This window comes from the organism of the source record quoted next, unplaced genomic scaffold (assembly GCF_019419815.1).
Source record: "Pyrus x bretschneideri cultivar Hongxiangsu unplaced genomic scaffold, Pyrus_bretschneideri_v1 Contig22, whole genome shotgun sequence".
Taxonomy (NCBI): domain Eukaryota; kingdom Viridiplantae; phylum Streptophyta; class Magnoliopsida; order Rosales; family Rosaceae; genus Pyrus; species Pyrus x bretschneideri.
Genome location: NW_025999524.1, coordinates 5,680,132 through 5,701,315, shown reverse-complemented (window position 1 = coordinate 5,701,315; position 21,184 = coordinate 5,680,132). Strand labels below are relative to the sequence as shown.

The 21,184-nt window shown below is 34.8% G+C and overlaps 2 protein-coding genes and 1 long non-coding RNA gene across 4 annotated transcripts; 2 read left to right on the top strand and 1 right to left on the bottom strand.

The window, feature by feature from the left end:
• Positions 1–5,221: 5,221 nt before the first annotated feature.
• LOC125467889 (transmembrane 9 superfamily member 3-like) lies at positions 5,222–8,618 on the top strand. Its single transcript, XM_048584814.1, is given in 9 exon segments — positions 5,222–5,453; positions 5,587–5,627; positions 5,974–6,084; positions 6,087–6,349; positions 6,351–6,559; positions 6,668–6,805; positions 6,892–7,048; positions 7,146–7,630; positions 8,078–8,618. Coding segments are annotated over 9 exon segments (1,776 nt in total). The 5' UTR covers positions 5,222–5,301; the 3' UTR covers positions 8,298–8,618.
• A 3,488-nt stretch (positions 8,619–12,106) lies between these two features.
• Positions 12,107–14,044, bottom strand: LOC103943129 (D-galacturonate reductase). The gene is made up of 4 exons (XM_009353336.3): positions 13,618–14,044; positions 13,120–13,363; positions 12,843–13,022; positions 12,107–12,569 (listed from the first exon to the last, which is right to left on the bottom strand). The coding sequence occupies exons 1-4, from the start codon at positions 13,935–13,937 to the stop codon at positions 12,357–12,359; spliced, it is 957 nt and encodes a 318-aa protein (XP_009351611.2). The 5' UTR covers positions 13,938–14,044; the 3' UTR covers positions 12,107–12,356.
• A 3,968-nt stretch (positions 14,045–18,012) lies between these two features.
• LOC125477554 lies at positions 18,013–18,963 on the top strand. Of its 2 annotated transcripts, none has more exons than XR_007258595.1 (2): positions 18,013–18,060; positions 18,413–18,963. It is a non-coding gene; the product is annotated as an uncharacterized LOC125477554 (long non-coding RNA). The 2 variants fall into 2 exon arrangements; XR_007258596.1 differs by lacking the exon at positions 18,013–18,060 and adding an exon at positions 18,069–18,289.
• The last annotated feature ends 2,221 nt before the right edge of the window (positions 18,964–21,184 follow it).

Here is a 21,184-nt window from a genome sequence, read left to right as displayed (position 1 = left end):
TAATCAAAGCCACATTATTATTTTTGAACAAACGATATTATTTACACTAAGGGGAAAGTGATGAGCTTAGATTCAGAATGGGCTAGCAATAATATGGTTCAAATACACATTTGGCAATAATCAAACCTAAAACCTCTTACTTTCAAACTATAACCGTAGTATCAAGTGACAAATCTACTATATTATTATTATCTACAATTATTTGTACTTTGTAACAAGACTCCAAATGTGTCAATAGCACGCTGCTCAATAGTTTGGTGATCTGGACTCCTCGCTTTTTTACAAAGAACAGAAAGACAAATAAAAAATTGGAAGAAGATGAATAGAATTGACAAATTGTTTGGATCTACTCGACGTAAGCAGTAGGCGTTATCTGTTAATTTTCTTTTGCATCAGATGTGGGGATTTGATTAGGCTTCATTTTAAAGGAAAACTAATGAAAATGGTTTGAAAACTTTGAGTTTTAACGATAAGAACAAAATAAAGGGTAAAATGAATAGTACCATAATTGATTTTTTTAGTGTAAAAATATGGTTTTTCGTTAAAATAAATAGTACCAAAAGCTTTTCGTTAAAATTCATTTATTTTAATCATGAAATTTGTTATTAGTTAAACAAGTAATTATGGCATATTATTATTTTAATTACAAAATCAAGATCATTGATGCATGTGCGACGGATTAAAAGGAGTAGGATTCTTTCTCCTTTTTTTTTTCCCTCTCCTTCTTTCCTATTTGAACGGTCACAGTTAAGCCACGTTAACATTTTATATTAATTTTGGGATAACTTGATATAGATCCAATTTTATGAGTCATTAGTAGAATTAGTCCACTTCATTGAAATAGGTCCAATAATTAAGATTCCACGTATGCTTATTTGTGGTTTGTACCATATTTACCCCTTAGGCTTACGAATTGTTATAAATACACAAAATTTCTTAATTATGGGATTATTTGTCATTTAACTAATCCCTTAATTGTAGGATTAGTTATAGCCATATAATCACCTCAATCCTCCTCTTTTTTGTCTTTTCTTTTCATGGGTGATATTTTTGTGTTCTTCCCTCCAAATTCATTCCTCTAATGGAGGTATATTATATCATATTTATATTTCTATGTTCCGCCATGTAGGTTCCTAGCATTTTTCTTCCAATACAATAGGTAGTTTATTTTTGTTTTGCAGGTAGATTATATTTGCTTTGTAGGTATAAAGCATTTTTCTTCCTATAAAATAGGTAGGTAGTTAATAGATTATATCGGTTTTGTTTTCTTCATAAATAGTAGGTAGTTACTAAATAATATTTTAGTTTGGGTATTTAAATATTCAAAATTTAAAAACTGAATAAATGTTAAAAAAATTAAAGAATTTAAATATTTTTAACTGAATGGGCAAAATTGATATCAAAATATGTAATTGGATAACTGGATTCAGTCCCAAAAACTACCTATGTTATTGGACCTATATCCAAAAGCCCCATTAATTTTTTATAGAAAAAAGAAAAACAAAATAGAAAATATGAGAGAAGTGGATGGAAGAGATGCCCCTTAATTCTCACACGTCCACATCGTTATGTTTCTGCTCTAATCTTCCAACTTAATTTTTTTTAATTTTTTTTTTTGTCACAACTGAGGAACTGATGACTTTAACAAGGGCAATATTGTAATTTGAAACCTATTCGCATCTTTGGAATAATGTTTATAGCATCTGGTAATGAGGTGGTAGGTTGGTAGCTGTTATTTAGTTTCATTTTTATATGTTAACGATAATGTAAGAAGAATAATCGAATTTAGAATTTCGAGTGAATGGATAAATGTTTTAAATTACTTAACTTATAAGCCTTTTGCTAAAAAAGTTAGAACCGTTCTTAGTTTATGTGTGTCATTCTTGTTCTTGAGCATGCTAATCTTCTTTGTATCAAACTTTATATCCATACAGTCTTATATTAAAGAGAGGAACCACGAGAACAATCGGCCCCAACCAAATCAAAATTTATGGCTGGGGCGGCAAAGTTTGATACAATACCATCCCAAATACGATTGGAATGAAGACTAAGGTCATGCTTAGCAAAAGCGTCTGCAACAAAATTAGCTTCCCTAAAAATATGCCGCCAAGAGATGTATTGGAATTTTGTCGCCAGCCTTCGAATCTCTACAATCGTAGCCTTCAAGTTCTAGGGAGCAGACCAACTACCAAGCACATAGTAGATGACTAATCTTGAATCTCCTTCCACTCGATCTTAGAAACACCTTCCCTTTTTTTAAGGTAAAAAAAAGGACCCTCCTTCAGTGCCATATCTTCTGCCTCGAAATCGTAGCTCCATCAACATTGAAAGAACCGCCACCCAAAACATTCCCTTATCATTTCTTAACACGAACCCAATAGCTACATTCTGAAGACTGACCAACCCATCAACATTAAGCTTTATAAAATTAGGGTCAGGCAAGTGATATTTTATGGAGTATTTATTTGTTGTTGAATTGTAATGTATGCATAAGTCAAAGGCAAATCCGTTCACACGAACACCATACGAAGGTGGGTAACCAAGCCTTTGTAGTATGGAAATTTGGGTCCCCTCTGGACCTTAATGTCCAGAGCCTAAAGACCAGGAAATTTGGGGACTTAGGTTGTGTGAAAGAAAAATCATAACCCTTAGTTTGTGTGAGGTAAGCTAGCGAGATGAGTTAATGAATATTATATAACTCAATTTGAACGCCCAAATTATCCAATTCTTGAGTTATGGACAGTGAAATGAAGATCTTTGTCCGCAATAAGGCATGTCGTGATACTGCTTGCCTCTGAAAATTGTGTTAATGGGCTAATGAGAGAGGGGGCCTAAATCAGCTTTGCAGTTTGTTTTATTTTGGGTCAAAGACCAAATTCTCTTTTGTACTGAATCAAAGTCCAATTCCGATTTGATAATTATATTTGTACAATGTTTAAATTTTTTTAATAGCAAATTATTATAAAGAATAATGTTTTACAATTCTTAAAAGTCTATTTGTATTCATTGAGAAATGTTTTAATTGACTAGAAGTTGTTTTAGAGAAGATATTTTTGAATTATAAAAGAATTTAAAGTACTTTTGTAAGATTAATTTTTTTATTTTTATAACAATTGGTTTTATGGATAACTTTTTAAAAAACTATCAGTTATTTAAAAATATTTTTTCTAACGAGTATTTTGTTATATAAAATCCAATTTCATTTTATAAATTTTTAATTAACAAATAATATTTTATCAATAGGTTGTTTATACCGTCGAAATTATGTGTGGTCTAATATCTTAATAGATATGAATATTAGGTTTTCATGCATCTCGGGTTCAAAATTTTCATCTCCTAAAGTATAATAATAATTTCGAACTCTCTATTAATAATAATAAATTAGCCAGTTAATAGTACGGTCCACTGTTCTAAAAATCCCAGCGATTGACCATCGCCATGATCAATGCCTAGGAATTTGAAAATTAAGAAATAGCGCCTAAACTTGCTGAGGCGCCCACCTAAACTGCCTAAACACCCGCCTAACCCATTCAGACCTCCCTGGACATCTGCCTAGGTTGCAACTCACTTAGATAGAAAATAAATAACTTTTCTTTTGCATTTTATTGTTTTCAATAAATTGTAAGAGGCTTATAGAACACTTAAATAAACACACATTATATATTTGCTTTCCATATTTTCATTATGTTCTAATACTTCATAATATATATGTCATTCTATTTTTTAGTTTATGTTGAAATTATATATATTTTAAGTATAAACAGACACTTATTTACACGAAATACAATAGATTTACTTAAATCCACTTAGTTCGTCTAGGCTCCGTCTAAGCGCTAGGTCCCAACCCGCCGCCCTAACTAGCACCTAACGTTTTTTATAACATTGGTATGGTTTAGTGGTATTCCTCTTTGTAAGTGTGAGGTCTTAAGTCCGATTATTGACAAAGGTGGATTTCAACTATACTATTAACTCATTATGAGACTTCACCCACTCACCCGCCTAACCCATTCAGACCTCCCTGGACATCTGCCTAGGTTGCAACTCACTTAGATAGAAAATAAATAACTTTTCTTTTGCATTTTATTGTTTTCAATAAATTGTAAGAGGCTTATAGAATACTTAAATAAACACACATTATATATTTGCTTTCCATATTTTCATTATGTTCTAATACTTCATAATATATATGTCATTCTATTTTCTAGTTTATGTTGAAATTATATATATTTTAAGTATAAACAGACACTTATTTACACGAAATACAATAGATTTACTTAAATCCACTTAGTTCGTCTAGGCTCCGTCTAAGCGCTAGGTCCCAACCCGCCGCCCTAACTAGCACCTAACGTTTTTTATAGCATTGGTACGGTTTAGTGGTATTCCTCTTTGTAAGTGTGAGGTCTTAAGTCCGATTATTGACAAAGGTGGATTTCAACTATACTATTAACTCATTATGAGACTTCACCCACTCACCCGCCTAACCCATTCAGACCTCCCTGGACATCTGCCTAGGTTGCAACTCACTTAGATAGAAAATAAATACCTTTTCTTTTGCATTTTATTGTTTTCAATAAATTGTAAGAGGCTTATAGAACACTTAAATAAACACACATTATATATTTGCTTTCCATATTTTCATTATGTTCTAATACTTCATAATATATATGTCATTCTATTTTCTAGTTTATGTTGAAATTATATATATTTTAAGTATAAACAGACACTTATTTACACGAAATACAATAGATTTACTTAAATCCACTTAGTTCGTCTAGGCTTCGTCTAAGCGCTAGGTCCCAACCCGCCGCCCTAACTAGCACCTAACGTTTTTTATAACATTGGTACGGTTTAGTGGTATTCCTCTTTGTAAGTGTGAGGTCTTAAGTCCGATTATTGACAAAGGTGGATTTCAACTATATTATTAACTCATTATGAGACTTCACCCACTCCTCAATTCTCTAGATAAATAATATCATTGTTTTAAAAAAAAAAGATAATGAAAATACTTGAAAACTTTGAGTTTTAACGATAAGGACAAAATAAAAGGTAAAATAAATAGTACCAGGTTTGACTTTTTAGTATAAAAATATAATTTTTTGTTAAAGTGAACAGTACCGTGAGTTTTTCGTTAAAACTCTAAAAAAAAAAAAAAAAAAAAATAGATACTTTCGAAAATGGAAAAAAAAATAGAAAAGAAATATATTATCCGGTTGCTTCAGTTGTTCGTTCGTGCATTCTGTCACTTTCTCCAGTTGAAAGAATATCACTTGCATCTTCTTTTTCTTCTTCTCCGTCCGGACCATGAAGATGAACCTCCCGCCCATTCTCCTACTCGCGGCTCTAATCGCGTGCACTGCCACTCACGTCAGATCCGACGCCTCCGACCACCGCTACAACGAAGGCGACGCCGTCCCCCTCTACTCCAACAAAGTCGGGCCCTTCCACAACCCCAGGTAATCCTATCAAAGCTCTTCCAGATCTGACTTCCGATCTGGATTTCGACCTCCATTTTCTGAAATTCTTCATGCAATTTCTGATTTTTTTAAGATTATTAATCTGTCTTTGTATCTGTTTGTTTGGTTGCAGCGAAACGTATCGTTATTTTGATCTGCCCTTCTGCTCAGCAGGTTTTGCATCTCAAACTTTTTGCTCTTACATTCTCATTCCATATGCAATTGTGTAAATTTTAGCTGCGACATCCAAAAAATGTGCATAAAATTCTGAAATAGTAACTTGTCGTGAGGATTTTTCACTTGGAATTTCTATTTCGAGGAGTTAAAATGTTGGGAACTTGGGGATAATTGTCCCTGTAAACATTTTCGATTGATAGAGGCAAAGTTTTGGGTTTTAAAATTAGGATAATGATGCAGCTCTTGATTATGGCTCTGTTCGCGAAATTTGTTTCGTGATACATTTGCTGTGTTATCGTCTCTTTTGGTTATTAATTCGGCGGCGAATGAATGTAAATGTTAGGTGATGTGAAGGAGAAGAGGGAGGCGCTCGGAGAGGTGTTGAATGGAGATCGGCTTGTTAGTGCTCCTTATAAGCTTGAGTTTAGAAAAGATAAGGACTCTGAGGTTGCTTGTAGAAGAAGCTGACCAAGGAAGAAGTTGCGCAGTTTCGAACTGCTGTGAAAAAAGACTACTACTTCCAAATGTATTATGATGACTTGCCCATCTGGGGCTTTTTGGGAAAGGTTGACAAGGAAGGAAAAACTGACCCGAGGGAATACAAATATTTTCTTTACAAGCATATCCAATTTGATGCTCATTACAATAAAGATCGTGTGATTGAAATCACCGCCAAGATGGACCCTCATTCTGTTGTAGACTTGACAGAGGACAAGGAGTGTTGATGCGGATTTCATGTACAGTGTGAAATGGTCGGATACTAATATTCCCTTCGAGAATAGAATGGATAAATACTCACAGTCCTCTTCACTGCCACATCACTTGGAAATCCATTGGTTCTCAATCATAAATTCATGCGTCACAGTTCTCCTTTTGACGGGTTTTCTTGCAACGATTCTCATGCGAGTCCTGAAGAACGATTTCATGAAGTGAGATTTAATTTCTGATCCCTGAAAACCTGATGTTTTCTGAAAGTCTCCGGGTTTTCCGTTTAGAATTAATTGTCACTTATTATATCTGTTTAATTTTATATTAAGGTATGCACAAGATGAGGAAGCTGCTGATGATCAAGAAGAGACTGGATGGAAGTACATTCATGGTGATGTTTTCCGGTTTCCCGAGAACAAATCTTTGTTTGCTGCAGCCCATGGTTCTGGAACCCAGCTGTTCACTCTGTGAGGATCTTATTGCAATTATTTTTGCTTATTAAATGTTAGTACTTAGTACTAATGCTAATGTCTGGCCTTCTCTTCATTTCCAGCACAATATTCATTTTCATGCTGGCATTGGTTGGTGTATTTTATCCATACAACCGAGGAGCTTTATTCACTGCGCTTGTGGTCATATATGCTCTTACTTCTGGCATTGCGGGATATACTGCAACTTCTTTCTATTGTCAGCTTGAAGGAAAAAACTGGGTAAGTCAATATGAATTCTGTTTGCAACAAATGCAGGTTATAGTTTATGCTTTTAAAGTGAAATGGAATCATTTAGTTTCCATTTTCTGGTTGACAGGTGAGAAACCTGTTACTTACCGGGTGCCTTTTCTGCGGGCCCCTGTTCCTGACTTTCTGCTTCCTTAACACTGTTGCAATTGTTTATAGTGCAACTGCAGCTCTTCCTTTTGGTACTATTGTGGTAATTGTCCTTATTTGGACATTGGTAACATCACCATTGCTTGTCTTGGGTGGTATTGCCGGGAAAAACAGCAAGGCTGAATTCCAAGCTCCCGTCCGCACCACAAAGTATCCTCGAGAAATTCCAACTCTTCCATGGTACAGGACGACCATTCCTCAGATGGCAATGGCAGGGTTTCTCCCCTTCAGTGCAATATACATTGAACTTTACTACATATTCGCCAGCGTCTGGGGTCACAGGATCTACACAATCTACAGCATCCTGTTTATTGTATTTATTATTCTTTTGATTGTCACTGCCTTTATAACTGTGGCTTTGACATATTTCCAACTTGCTGCTGAAGATCATGGGTGGTGGTGGAGGTAACAAATCTTCATAATCTTGCTTCTATTGTAGGTTATATTGCTTATATTCCCAGAAGTTAGGTTTAGTTTTCTGCTTTGTTTTTTGTTTAATGTTTTCTAAATTAAACTTTTTCTGTAGATATGAAGGACCATAAAATTATACAATGAACAAAAGCAAAAACAAATATGATACAAGAAATGCTCATAATGTGTTTCGAAGTACGAAAATTTCTGAAATTCAATAGATGAAGTTGTTTGGTACTAATGATCTTTGGGGTTTCAAGTTGTTTTCTCTACAATGTTATATGCTTTCAGTGACTAGTGTCATTACATTTGAGTTATGACTGTGAACCCATCACTTCGTGACTCTGTGAATCCGTATAGCAGAGCATATATTTATTGAATATTTTTTCCTCTTTCTGTGACTTGTGTGGCTGGACTATATGAGTTCTTGATTTGTGACAGGTCCTTCCTATGCGGTGGATCCACTGGCCTCTTCATCTATGGTTACTGCTTGTATTATTACTATGCCCGATCAGATATGTCTGGTTTTATGCAAACGTCGTTCTTCTTCGGTTACATGGCCTGCATTTGCTACGGCTTCTTTCTCATGCTTGGCACCGTAGGTTTCCGCGCTGCTTTGCTGTTTGTTCGTCACATTTACAAGTCCATCAAGTGTGAGTAGGTGGTCGGTTGATCGTTCTGTTGAATAGGTTGTCGTTTATTCCTTTTTTATCATAGGAAAAAGTCGTGATTTTTGTTAGAAGGTAGGCGAGAGGGTGCCTCCAGAAGCAGAGGAAGCAGCGAGCTTTTTCGAATCAAGTCTTTCAAGGCCTCTGTTGAGCGTTTGCTTCAGGCGTTGGGAAAATTTGGGGCAATTTAGGGTTTGCCTTAACTATTCTTCACTAAATGTATGTAATAGAATAGAAGCATTAACGTGGAGGAACAGGAGAGCTTGTTGTATGTCCACATTTTACTTAAAACTCTCAGAAATGACATTCTTCCATGTTAGCTTGCCCTTATTCTTTTGTCTAATTGTACGTTTGTGTTAAGCATTTTCACTAATTACATTCGAATCAAATAATCGATGGAAGGAAGGAATCAAAGCTAAATTTTGGATGCACGATTGCTCTTGATTACATCTAATAATTGACCAAATGACTTGTTATTTGCTAAGACGAGAATATGAAAATATAGATTTGGCAAACGGGTTGTGCTTATCGTGTTTGTATTGTTGTCGTGTTATATCCGTTATTTCGTACTCGTTATCTTAACGATCGTGTTGTGTTAAACCTGTTATCTTAACAGGTTCTTTACAGTGACTCGATAAAAACTTATCTCGTTAACGGGTCGAGTTGTTTCATGTCGGAAAGAAATTGCCATGTCTAATGTCCAGACCTTGCAAACAGTTCGTGTTCATGTCGTTCACATGCCATACTCGTCATGTTAATAGGTGACCCAATAATGGAGCGATTTGTTAACGTGTTCTTAACGGGTGACCCGATAATAACTTGACTCGTTAACAGTTTGATTCAAAATCTATTATTTTCGTGTCGTTTCGTATCGGGTTAAAGAGTTGTGCAAGAAAATATCAAACCTACGAAATATGAAAGGAGGCTCATCTAGCACTAGCCGATGGGGTTTCCAGTTTCCACTTTTGGAATGAAACAAATCTTCCCATGTAGGATCGAACCTACAACCAGTCAATTAACATCTGAATGGTATACCGGTAGGGTAAATAAAACAATACAATGGCTACCATACGCAAATGAACTCCATGAAGTTACTCTAATTACTCTCTAAATTTCTAATTATATTATTTTACATGTATTCCAGCGGATAATACCTTCCTGTCCACTCCCGTCATAAAATCATAGTTTGTAGCATTCATTACATTTTATTTTGACTTGGCGATTCCAAAATGTTTGTTTGTCCCACATCGAAAAGAAGAAGACAACCACCGGAGCCCCACTTGGGCGAGCAGTAGTTTTCATTTGAAAGTACGCAGCCGTGCGGTGAGCGCAGAGCGAATGTGGCTAATCTTGTCCAATCCTCAGTCAAAGAACAATAGAAGATGTCAAGATTCTGTACAAGCGGTATTGGGTGGGAGAGGATCGAAAGATACATGTAAAGAACGAAGCAGTCATAACGTACATGAACCGTCGTTTTTCCTTTGGCTTTGGCAATGTCTTCGAGGACATGCGACCCTAAAACACTATTGTCTCCCCCATTGACTGTTAGCTGCACACCAAAGACAGTCAGCTGTAACTTGGGATTCCCTTTGCCCTACGGAACTCTCTCAATTTCTTTACAAGCCAAGCTGGGGTCACCTCCAGCCACAGAAACTATTTTCAACCTTGGACGATATTTTGCAGATATGACACTTGAATGAGAACTTAAAATATAGACAGTTTAATCCAATTGTATGTATATATATATCCATATAAATAAAGGATAACTAATGAAAATGACTTGAAAACTTTGAATTTTAACCAAAAAGACAAAAATGTGTTGTACATGAATAGTATCAGGAGTGACTTTTTAGAATAAAAATGTCCTTAACGTTAAAAGTGAACAGTATCATACGGGTTTCGTTAAGAATTCTAAATAATCACACTTGGTTGAGAGCGGGAGGGTTTTTGGAGATGGAAAGGAGGTCCTCGAGCAGATTGCAACCGAATTTACTGACGCCAATGCCCCTGGCAAGGCCGAGTCTCTTGCATTCTTCCATGCCTTCTCAAACAGACTTTTATGTCAAGGGTTACACCATCTCCTTTTCAGCAGTCATACCCTTCGCCTTTTTGTCAAATTTGGATGGCCGATGTATTAAGTACATATCCACGTACTCGACGCCATCGTCAAGTATTAGAAAGTCGTTTACAATCAGAGACATTTACCAAACAAGTGGAGAAACTTTTAGTCATGACGGAAATACGAATGGTACATCACGTGTTTTTACGCAAGTGGTGGAAAATTTTAATTTTTAAGTTATTAACCTTTTAACTCGCATAACTCACCATTTATATAGAGATACGTGATGTACCATCTTATGTGATGATCACACTAAAAAATCTCTCAGACAAGTGGAAGGACAATTATCAGGGGCAATGGTGGAAGGACAATCGTTGATTTTTAAATATAGTGAAAGCAATGTCCACGTTGCATATATTGAGCGGGGACCGTACAAAGAGAATGGCAAGACGAAAATGTAGCTGTCTTTCATCTTATCATTTTGATTATTATGTTTACAAGCGATTGTATTACTTTAAGTTAGACTAAGAAGAAGAAGAAAATTTTTAACCCCGAACATGCGCAATGGGTAAAAGAAAATTATCATTTTAATCCATACAATCCCGAACACACAAAATACACTCTCCAGTCTCCAGTACCTTCACTTCTAGTATCCAACATAATATAAAAGTTAATTGAAGATTGTAAAGCCAAGCCAATGAGCTTCACATGTATGGATCCAAACGAACTCTGTAATTAAAAAGCACAAGAATTTATTAGGCTTTTTAGTTAAAATGATCATTGAGATTTGTATAATACATCACTTTGGTCCTTGAGATTGTCCACCATCCATTATTTTGGTCATTCTGTTAAAAACCCCGTTAAGTGTTCCGGAGCTCTTGGCCGAAAGTTTGGGCAATTTTCAAAGCTTCGTAACTCAATCGTTTCTTAACCAAATTCGACCCATAATATATCAAAATGAAGATAGGAAAATATAGAACAAAATTATAACTATTTGGAAGCCTAATGGTTGCCGGAGATGGCAGACAAATAGCTTGAAAGGTGACTGGTCTGCGGGAAAGCTGGAAAACTCGCAGGAAACTGGATAAACTTTAAACTTTCATAACTTCTTCAATACTGAATGAAATCGAGTGATTTAAAAAAGAAAATCATACTTCTCAAAGAGACAAAGATAATGGTATCTTCTTGACAGCTAATTCACCGTGGTTTGGCCGAAAAATGGCTCGAAAGAGGCTAACTCGAGACCAAGACAGCCAATTTTGAGACTTTTTTTGGCCACACCACGGTGATTTAGCCATCTACAAAGGTACCAATCTCTTCGTCTCATTGAGAAGTATGATTTTCGTTTTTAAATCATTCGATTTTGTTCAGTATTGAAGAAGTTATGAATGTTTAAAGTTTACGCAGTTTCCGACGAGTTTTTTAGTTTTTCCGCAGACCAGTCACTTTTTAGGCTATTTTTTGGCCATTTCTGGCAACCATTGGGCTTCCAAATAGGTATAATCTTGTTTTACACTTTCCTATCTTCATTTTGATATATTATGGGTCGAATTTGGTTAAGAAATGATTGAGTTACAAAGCTTTGAAAATTGCCCAAACTTCCGGCCAAGAGCTCTGAGACACTTTAACGGAGTTTTTAACGGAAAGACCAAAATAATGTATGGTGGATAATATCAGGGACTATTTCTATTGATTTTCAATCTCAGGGACCAAATTCATGTTTTATGCAAATCTCAAATACTATTTTTGCTAAAAAGCCAATTTATTATGCTTATGTTCAAGATACGATATAAAATACATAAACAACGTGCAAAAGTTTGACCAGAGCAGATGCCGAAAGTTCCAAACAACTGTAGAACTTACAAAAACTTATGAAATTCTGAAAGAGAACGAATACAGTCTAACTAAGAGTACGGGCGACCCTAGCTAGCTATATCAAAGCCCTCGCGGATGATGTCATCAACGAAACGGTCAGAAATGATCGATGGATTGATCATAATCCAGCATCAATCTGGCGCACAACGTCATGCGGTCCCACAATTGAGGCAAAAATGATTGTTTTCTGTTGAGGAAGGCGACTAATCTCGTCTAATTCCTCCTCAGTCAAGGACCAACCGAAGATGTCAATGTTCTGATTCATTCTTTCCTTATTGGAGCTCTTTGTTATCAAGCTCACCCCTTGTTGGTACACCCATCTCAACGCTATCTGCATATCATTAAAAAGAAAGGAAAAATTAACTAGTGCAATGCTAAGCTACGTCTATGTATTATATGTATATAATATATATTAGGGCGAGTTGGCAAATTAAACAAAACTAGTTGTCCTAATTGTTAAGGTTTCAGAGATGGTCGGGTGGTTCACTGCTAATTTAAATCAATGTATATATAGTTTCCTAACTTAGTTGCATGTGTACACTGTGAAACCATTATTATAAGAGAATTTAACTTCATGAGACATTCAGCACTGATTAACTAGCACCTGAGCAGTTGTTTTTCCTTTGGACTTGGCAATGTCTTGGAGGACTTTTGTGCCTAAAACTTTGTTTTCTCCATATCTAGTCCCGGATGCACCTAACGGGGAGTAGGCCGTCACATGAATGCCCTTTGCCTTACAGAATTCCCTCAGTTTCTTCAGCTGCCAAAGTGGGTTCACCTCCAACTGTGCATTTCGACATACAAATTAATTAACATATAAAATATATAGCCTTAGGCATGCATAAAAACTAACTGATTATAAAGTAGGAATGTATATGTACTTGGTTGAGGGCGGGAGGGATATTGGCGATGGAAAGGAGATCCTCAAGCATCTCGGAAGTGAAGTTACTCACGCCAATGCCCCTCGCAAGGCCCAGTCTCTTGCATTCTTCCATGCCTTCCCAAACTGACTTGATATCTAAGGGTAGCAGCACCCCCTTTTCCACTGGCATAGAGCTCACCATTTTCCCAAATTTGAAGGGCCAATGTATTAGGTACATATCCACATACTCCAATTGCAGATTCCTACATAATTCATTCATGATTAAAAAAATAAAAAGTTAATTATAGCTAGGGTTTCAACTTTCATTTAGGAGCATTTTGATAAATATTTCATTTTTTTCACTTTATCAGAAAACTAAAAATTAAAAGCTACTTTTGTGAGTTTTTAAAATTGGAAATTGGAATCTGAAAACTAAACTGTTATCATATGAGCCCTTAATATTATGAAATATGAATTGATTGACTGAACTATAACTTTGTCATACTATCATTTAAACCTTAAACTCATGTTGATGGCAGGCACTACAAGGTCTCTTTCAGCAAAGCTGGCAAAAAGCTTAGTGGTGATGAAGAGCTCACTCCTAGACTTGACGAGTCCAAGACGGAATGCTTCAGCTATGGCTTCCCCGAGATCTTGCTCTGATCCGTAAATGAAGGCCGTATCGAAGTGGCGGTAGCCCGCTCTGATGGCTTCAAGAATTGCAGCCTTGGCTGTTTCAGGGTCAACTTTAGGGTATGATGAAGTCCCCATGCCGATCACTGGCATCGTCATGTCACAAGAGCTCAGTGTTACCTCAGGAACTATCGTTGGCGTCATTACTAACTAATTAATGTACGTCGATCGCGAACTTAAGCTTACAAATTATCTTCAAGAATTTAGATAGAAGTCTATGGAATTAGAAGATATCTTGGTCTCCAGTTGTAACAATGTCTTGCGTTTATATAGGCATGCACCTGAACAACGAGATAAAAATACTCTTCGATGAAGATTTTTCAGTGTATACGAAACACAAAGTAATTTTACTATATGTCATAATATAAGTGAAAAAATATTAAAAATATATATTTTAAGAATAAGATGAATTAAATATATTGTCTACCTATATTATAACACGTAACATACTACTTGTATTGTCCGTTCAAATACAAATTTATGCTCGTCGATGGACATGCACGCATGAAGACGCAGTTAGCCAACATTACTGACCGAACAGCCCATGCAAATTTCTACTCATCGATGGACATGCATGCATGAAGACACGGTTAGCCAGTATTACTGACCAAACAGCCCAATTTCTCAACTCCCTTCTCCCTCTTCCATCTTTGTAATGAAATAAGTTAATAACCTTGACTCATTTTTATGGTCAATAATAAGCTTTTCCTTTGATGGCCAAGAGTGAATAATAAACGTGCCTTTGAAGAAATTCATCAACCAAATACGAATTAAAATTCGAAAATAAACTGCGATCTGTTTTTTCAGGTGTTCAAATTGTGGGATTTTGCTTTCACAAAAGGTGCGTTGTATATGTGTGTACACGTCCACATCTGGCCTAATATTTTATTGCAAATATAAAGTTTAAGAGACCTCTCTTAAAAATGATTTTTTATGAACTCTTTATCACCTTATATTTTTGACATAATAATATAAAATAATAATACGAAAATTAATGTAAAACGATAAACAGTCAAAAAATTTTACTTTAAAAGAATCTCTTTAACATTTTTCAAATTATAAACCATGCTTCTCTGTTTTCATAAAGAGTCATGACTCATCTACCAAGGCTCTGCCCGGACAAGACAACTGTGCTAGCAGAGATCTAAACCTCCAATGGAGCACGTGAATACTTTATTTTGTGTAATATATTCACTAATTAACCACCGTGAATATTTACATGTCTGCTTTGACTTGACCTTTAATTTCGTGATAGAACTAGAATGAAGAATAAACTATTTAGATAAGGTGAAATTAAACAAATTGTAATAAATAAATAAAAGTTAGAGAGATAATTTTTGTTAGAGACACAAACGAAGTGAGTGTAAAATATTACGCTATTTAGTTTCGTAACTATAACATAAAATGATTGGAGGTAAAAAAAAAGGGAAGTGAAAGGGTACTGATATTATTGTTTTCAATTCTTTTCCTTATTGCAGTGTGTAGTGATAACACACGAAGTGCTCTTTAAATAGAGTCACTCCCATAAAAACTTACAAAGGTGAAATAAATGCCCTTTGACAAACTTCATACAATAACAACATAATCACTATTCTAAAGTCTTCTAACCTTTTGCCAAAAACATGAGGGCATTCACCCCACAACTTTTACAACACAAATGAATTTGTCAAGCTGCAGTACTATTATTTTCTTCAACAAAAGTAAAAGTTGTAAGAGGAGATCTTACACCATCAATAGTATCAATATTCCTCTGTATCCTCGAACCAGGAAATGGTACTCTCCGAATTTCTTCATTCTAATCCACCAAATTAGGAGATCTGTGTCGCTGAAATTTGATCAAACGGTTATAAATAGAGGTTCACTTTAAAAGTTATAATAACTTCAACTGTTGGATCAAATTTCAACGACACGTATGTTAGACCGAGTCAATCTTATTAGAAACTCAGCTCCGAAACAAACTCTTCATAGGATAAGATTGCTAGGTCAAGTTTTAGTTTGAATAGTTCAAAGATAAGTTTGTTGTGATTTTGTATTTTGAATTCAAAGTTCTCCGTGTAAATAGGGTATTCAAAACCCTACTTGTAATCTGAAATCGATGTGTATAAATATACTGCAACCCATCATTATATGGGTGTGCAATTAAGCTGAAAACCCTAGTGTTCTAGAGTTTTACATGGTATTGAGCCCTACAATCTTAACGACAAACAATCCAATTTTTTTTTTCCAACCCATCGTCACTTCCATGGCTGAAAACAACAACACCAACTCCACCACTCAAACCAATCCTTCCCCCCTCCCCGCTGCTAATACTTCCATCAACTGTTTCTCTTCCGCAATGACCAGTGTCGTTAAATAAATCAGTAAGGAGTTCATGTTCAACTTTTTAGCACTAGCGTAAAGTCATAACTCACAGCCAACGGAGGAGCTTTTATTGACTTCCTTGCTAGACTAGGTTTGATCGTTCCATATTTCTAATTAGGCTTTTTAGCCAAAATGGTTATTGAGATTTGCATAACTCCTTATTTGGATCTCTGAGATTTGAAATCAATAGAATTGGTCTCTGAGTTTGTCCACAATCAATCATTTTGGTTATTTCATAAAAAATCTCGATTAAATAATGATAAAATGACAAAAATACCCTCAATTTTGATCATTTCATTTTGGCTTATTGTTTATTAAATTGAGGGTAATTTTATCATTTTGATACTTATTTAACATAATTTTTTATCTAAGGACCAATATGATTGATGGTAGACAATCTTAATGACCACTTCTATGAATTTCAAATCTCTGAGACTAAAGTGAGAACTTATACAAATCTCAGAGACTATTTTGACTAAAAAAAACCTAATAATGGAGACTTCAGAACAAATTCAGTTGATGAGCATTAACGATCAAGTGATCCTTTCTCCTACGTATCCATTAATCTTGTGTTCACTTTACAACTTATGGATACAATTTTAGGAATCGTCAAATTAAAGTCGTATCTTCTAAGCGACTCATCTCTTTTGTGTTAGAGCTATTAGCTAGTAGAAATGGAGCTTAAGAATGCAGATAAATAAGCAGAAGAAGAAGACTGTATTGTATTTTTCACAAACGAAGCTATTACAAGTGAATCCCAAATGATCCCTTTACAGTGCTCTTTATAGTAACTAATACCATTTCACAATTACAAAAATACCCTTATAACTAACACGACCATCTAACGTGTCGGGGTTGTTTTCTGAAATAATGCATGCTAATTAAGCTAGGCTTCCTTTTCATTTGCTGTCTACTGCTATATATTAATGCATGCTGAAATATTGGTTTGCAGACTTTGAAAAAGGAGAATAACTAAGTCTTGGAACAACGTATGGGGTTTGTTTTCTGAAAGTATTAGCCTTCATTTTCATTTGCTGACTGATACATCAATGCATAACGAAATATTGGTTTGTAGTCTTTGAAATAGGAGATAATAACAAATTTTTGGTCAGTGCGGACACATTCACATCCCTGCCCATTCAACCATGTGGTCCTTCGCTCTGAGAGAGAGAGAGAGAGAGAGAGAGAGAGAGAGAGAGAGAGATGCACAAAAATGCAGCAAATTAACCATCTCCTAGCATCTTACAGACTTACTCCAAAGTCTTATTTTTACATTTCTTCTATCTTTGGTTCAGATACTCAAAGTCAGCATGGGCTGACGGCTTGGCAATGTACATATAACATACAAAGAGTACACTTTAATTATCAGATTCACTATAAGACTATATCCAACCCTTTGAGTTCAAATCTAACATTTTAAACCTAGAAAACGGTTTATTTGCTCCAACCATATTGAGTTAAATTTTTAACCCGAGATAGTTAAAGAATGAATTTAGGCTAAAACTTTTTTTCAAAGTGACTTTAAAAAAAATAAGACTTATGTAAACTATCGTAATTTATTTTTATGGATATTTTAACTTAAAAATATTTAGATTCTGATAAATATTGAAAAATCACATGAAACAAGAGTTTTTGGGTGAATTTTGATTTAAATTTTTTTTTTCAAATTGTATTAGCCATTAGATTTAATTTGGGGCAGTTAGATCTTTCTTTTACCATTAGATTTTGACCATATTGGATCTCAATTGTTAGATTTAATGAATTTATAAATTAAATTTTAACTTAAGATGTTATTCCTTTTTTTTCAATTATATATATATATATATATATATAGAGAGAGAGAGAGAGAGAGAGTCTCCTCTCCTTAATGAATTCTTCAAATATTTTTTTTGAGAGACAACTTGTGGTGCTCATTTCATAACTTTTTCCATTGATTTAAACTGTTTATAATTTAGTACATTATATATAGATTATCAGTAATGTCTAATATAATGTTGATTTTTTTATCGTTTGTCCAAAAATACAAATTTCTATATATGCTTTACATAAATAGGGTAGAAGTTGTTTGGTACTAATGATCTTCGGGGTTTTCATAATGTTATATGCTTTCAGTGACTAGTGTCATTACTTTTTGAGTTATGACTCTGTGAACCCATCTCTTCGTGACTCTGAATCCATATAGATTTATTTATTGAATATGTTTTGCTTTTTCTATGACTTGTGTGGCTGGACTAATGAGAGTTCTTGATTTGCGACAGGTCTTTTCCCATGCGGTGGACCCACTGGCCTCTTCATATATGGTTACTGCTTGTATTATTACTACGCCCGATCAGATATGTCTCGTTTTATGCAAACGTCATTCTTCTTCGGTTACATGGCCTGCATTTGCTGCTGCTTCTTTCTCATGCTTGGCACCGTAAGTTTCCGCACTGCTTTGCTGTTTTTTTCGTCAGTATGAGTACGTGGTCGGTTGATCGTTCTGTTGAATAGGTCATCGTTTATTCCTTTTTTTTATCATAGGAAAGAGTCGTGATTTTTGTTAGAAGGTAGGCGAGAGGGTGCATTCCGAAGCAGAGGAAGCAGCGAGCTTTCCCGAGTCAAGTCTTTCGAGGCCTCTGTTGAGCGTTTGCTTTAGGCGTTGGGAAACTTTGGGGCAATTTAGAGTTTGCCTTAACTATTATTCACTAGGTGTATGTAATAGAACAGAAGCATTAATGTGGGGGAACAGAAGAGCTTGTTGTATGGCCACATTTTACCTAACTCTCTGAAATGACTTTTTTTTCCATATTAGCTTACCCTTATTGCTTTATCTAATTTGTCCATTGATCTTTTTCAATTCATTTTATCTGATAGCTGAAAATAGAAAGAGGTGTGTGAGAGGTAAAAATGGGTTTGTAGGTAGCATCACCCTCTAATAATTGACCATATGACTTGTTATTTGCTAATACATGAACCTGAAACTATGAGGGGAGGCTTTCGGAGAGGCTCCTCTAGCTCTAGCAAGAAGGATTCGAACTTATGACCAGTTAGTTAACACCTGAAGTCTATACAAATAGGGTAAATATTACAATACAATGGCTACCATACGCAAATGAACTCCATGTAGTTACTGTAATTACATTCTAAATTTCTAATTCTTCGTCAGTTAAAGACCAATCGAAAATGTCAAGATTATAATTTATTCTTTCCTTGTTGAAGCCTTGTGTTACCATGCTTTAATGCATGCATTGTTGAAGCGAGAGAATGGAGAACACGTAAAAAAAAAGTACAAGTACAAGTGATATTGGGAGGGAAAGGATCGAAAGATATATGTAAAGAACGAAGGAGTCGTAACGTACTTGAGCCGTTGTTTTTCCTTTGCTTTGGCAATGTCATCGAGGACATGCGACCCTAAAACACTATTGTCTCATTGTCTCCCCATTAACTGTTAGCTGCACCGAAAAGAGAGTAAGCTGTAACATGGGATTCCCTTTGCCTTACAGAACTCTCTCAATTTCTTTATCTGCCAAGCTGGGCTCGTTTCCAGCTACAAAACATATTTAAATTTAAATCTTCAACACAACCAAATATCGTTTGATGACATAACAATCTTGAACTTTGGACCATTTTTTGCAGGGATTCTTCAATTTTTTTTTTTTTTTTGAGAGACAATTTGTGGTGCTCGCTTCATAACTTTTTTCAATGATTTAAACTGTTTATATGTTGGTATATTATACATAGCTCATCAGTAATGTCTAATATAGTGTTGAATTTTTATCGTTTGTCCAAAAATAGGGTGGAAACCATAAAAAATGGTGTTACTCTTCATTATCAATTGAGATGTTTTAGATTTAATTTGGGAGGACAGCGAGTCAGCACATTATCTATAATAAATTGATTGTGTAGTTTAGTCTAAATCCTTTTTCTCTTGTAATGTAAAACATCGTTATATGAAAAAGTTAGGATAGAAGTCAAAGTACGTACGTATCAATTTAAATACCCTGGATTAAAGGAGCAAGCAACTAGTCATGGTCAATTTATTGATATACATGGGATGTGCGGGCAACTCATTAGTCAACAAAAGGGGATACTACTATTCTAAACTTGTATATGGACTAAGATTTTTTTCCCTCCTCTTTCCATTCCTTTTCATCCTTTTCTTTTTCCATCCCTTTCCATCCCCTCCTTTTACATTCTCTTATTTTATCTTTCTCTTGGTATAAAAAATTAATATAAGATGTTGACGTAGTTTAAATGTAACCATTCAAATAGGAGGAGAGGGAAGATGAGAGAAAAAAAAAAGGAAGAGAATCCTTCTCCCTTGTATATATCTACATACAAAGTATGTGTAAATTTTTTTTTTTTGTTTTTAAAATTGAAGGAGAGAGAAAGAAAGTGAGATAGAATGTGAGAGCGGAGATAGAGGTTTATTTTTTATTTTTCAATTGTTTAAAATTAGAGATGTTAAAATCACATGTAGATGAGACTTAAAAAAAAAAAAGCAAAATTTTGTCTTGTAAAATTACGTTACTGACCTTAACTTTTTTGTTGTGATAGAAGACTAAATGGTCTTTTTATTCTCTTTTTGTTAACAAAGAAGATTCTATTAACTTGTAGTTTAGAAACATCCTAAGTTGAAATCCCATATTTATAAGGAAGTTTTAACGAAATATTTCTGGTACTGTTCACTTTTAACGAAAAATGATATTTTTATCTTTCTTGGTACTATTCACTTACACATTTATTTGTTATTTTTCATTGAAACTAAAATTTTTGATTAGATTTCCTTATTCATAAAGATGAATTTTCTGGGGAAAAGTATGCACACATCACTGATGTGATGCTATACATATTATGCACATATCCCTGATGTGATGCTATACATATTATATATGCACATATATACATATTACAAAGTGGACTTATCCAGTTCAAAACAAAACCAAAAAATAAATAAAAAAAAAACAAGTAGGAAGGCAATAACCATAAAGTGATTTCCAATTTGGAGGGGATTGCATGCTTCCATCGAGACATTCGTCGTAAGTTTATCA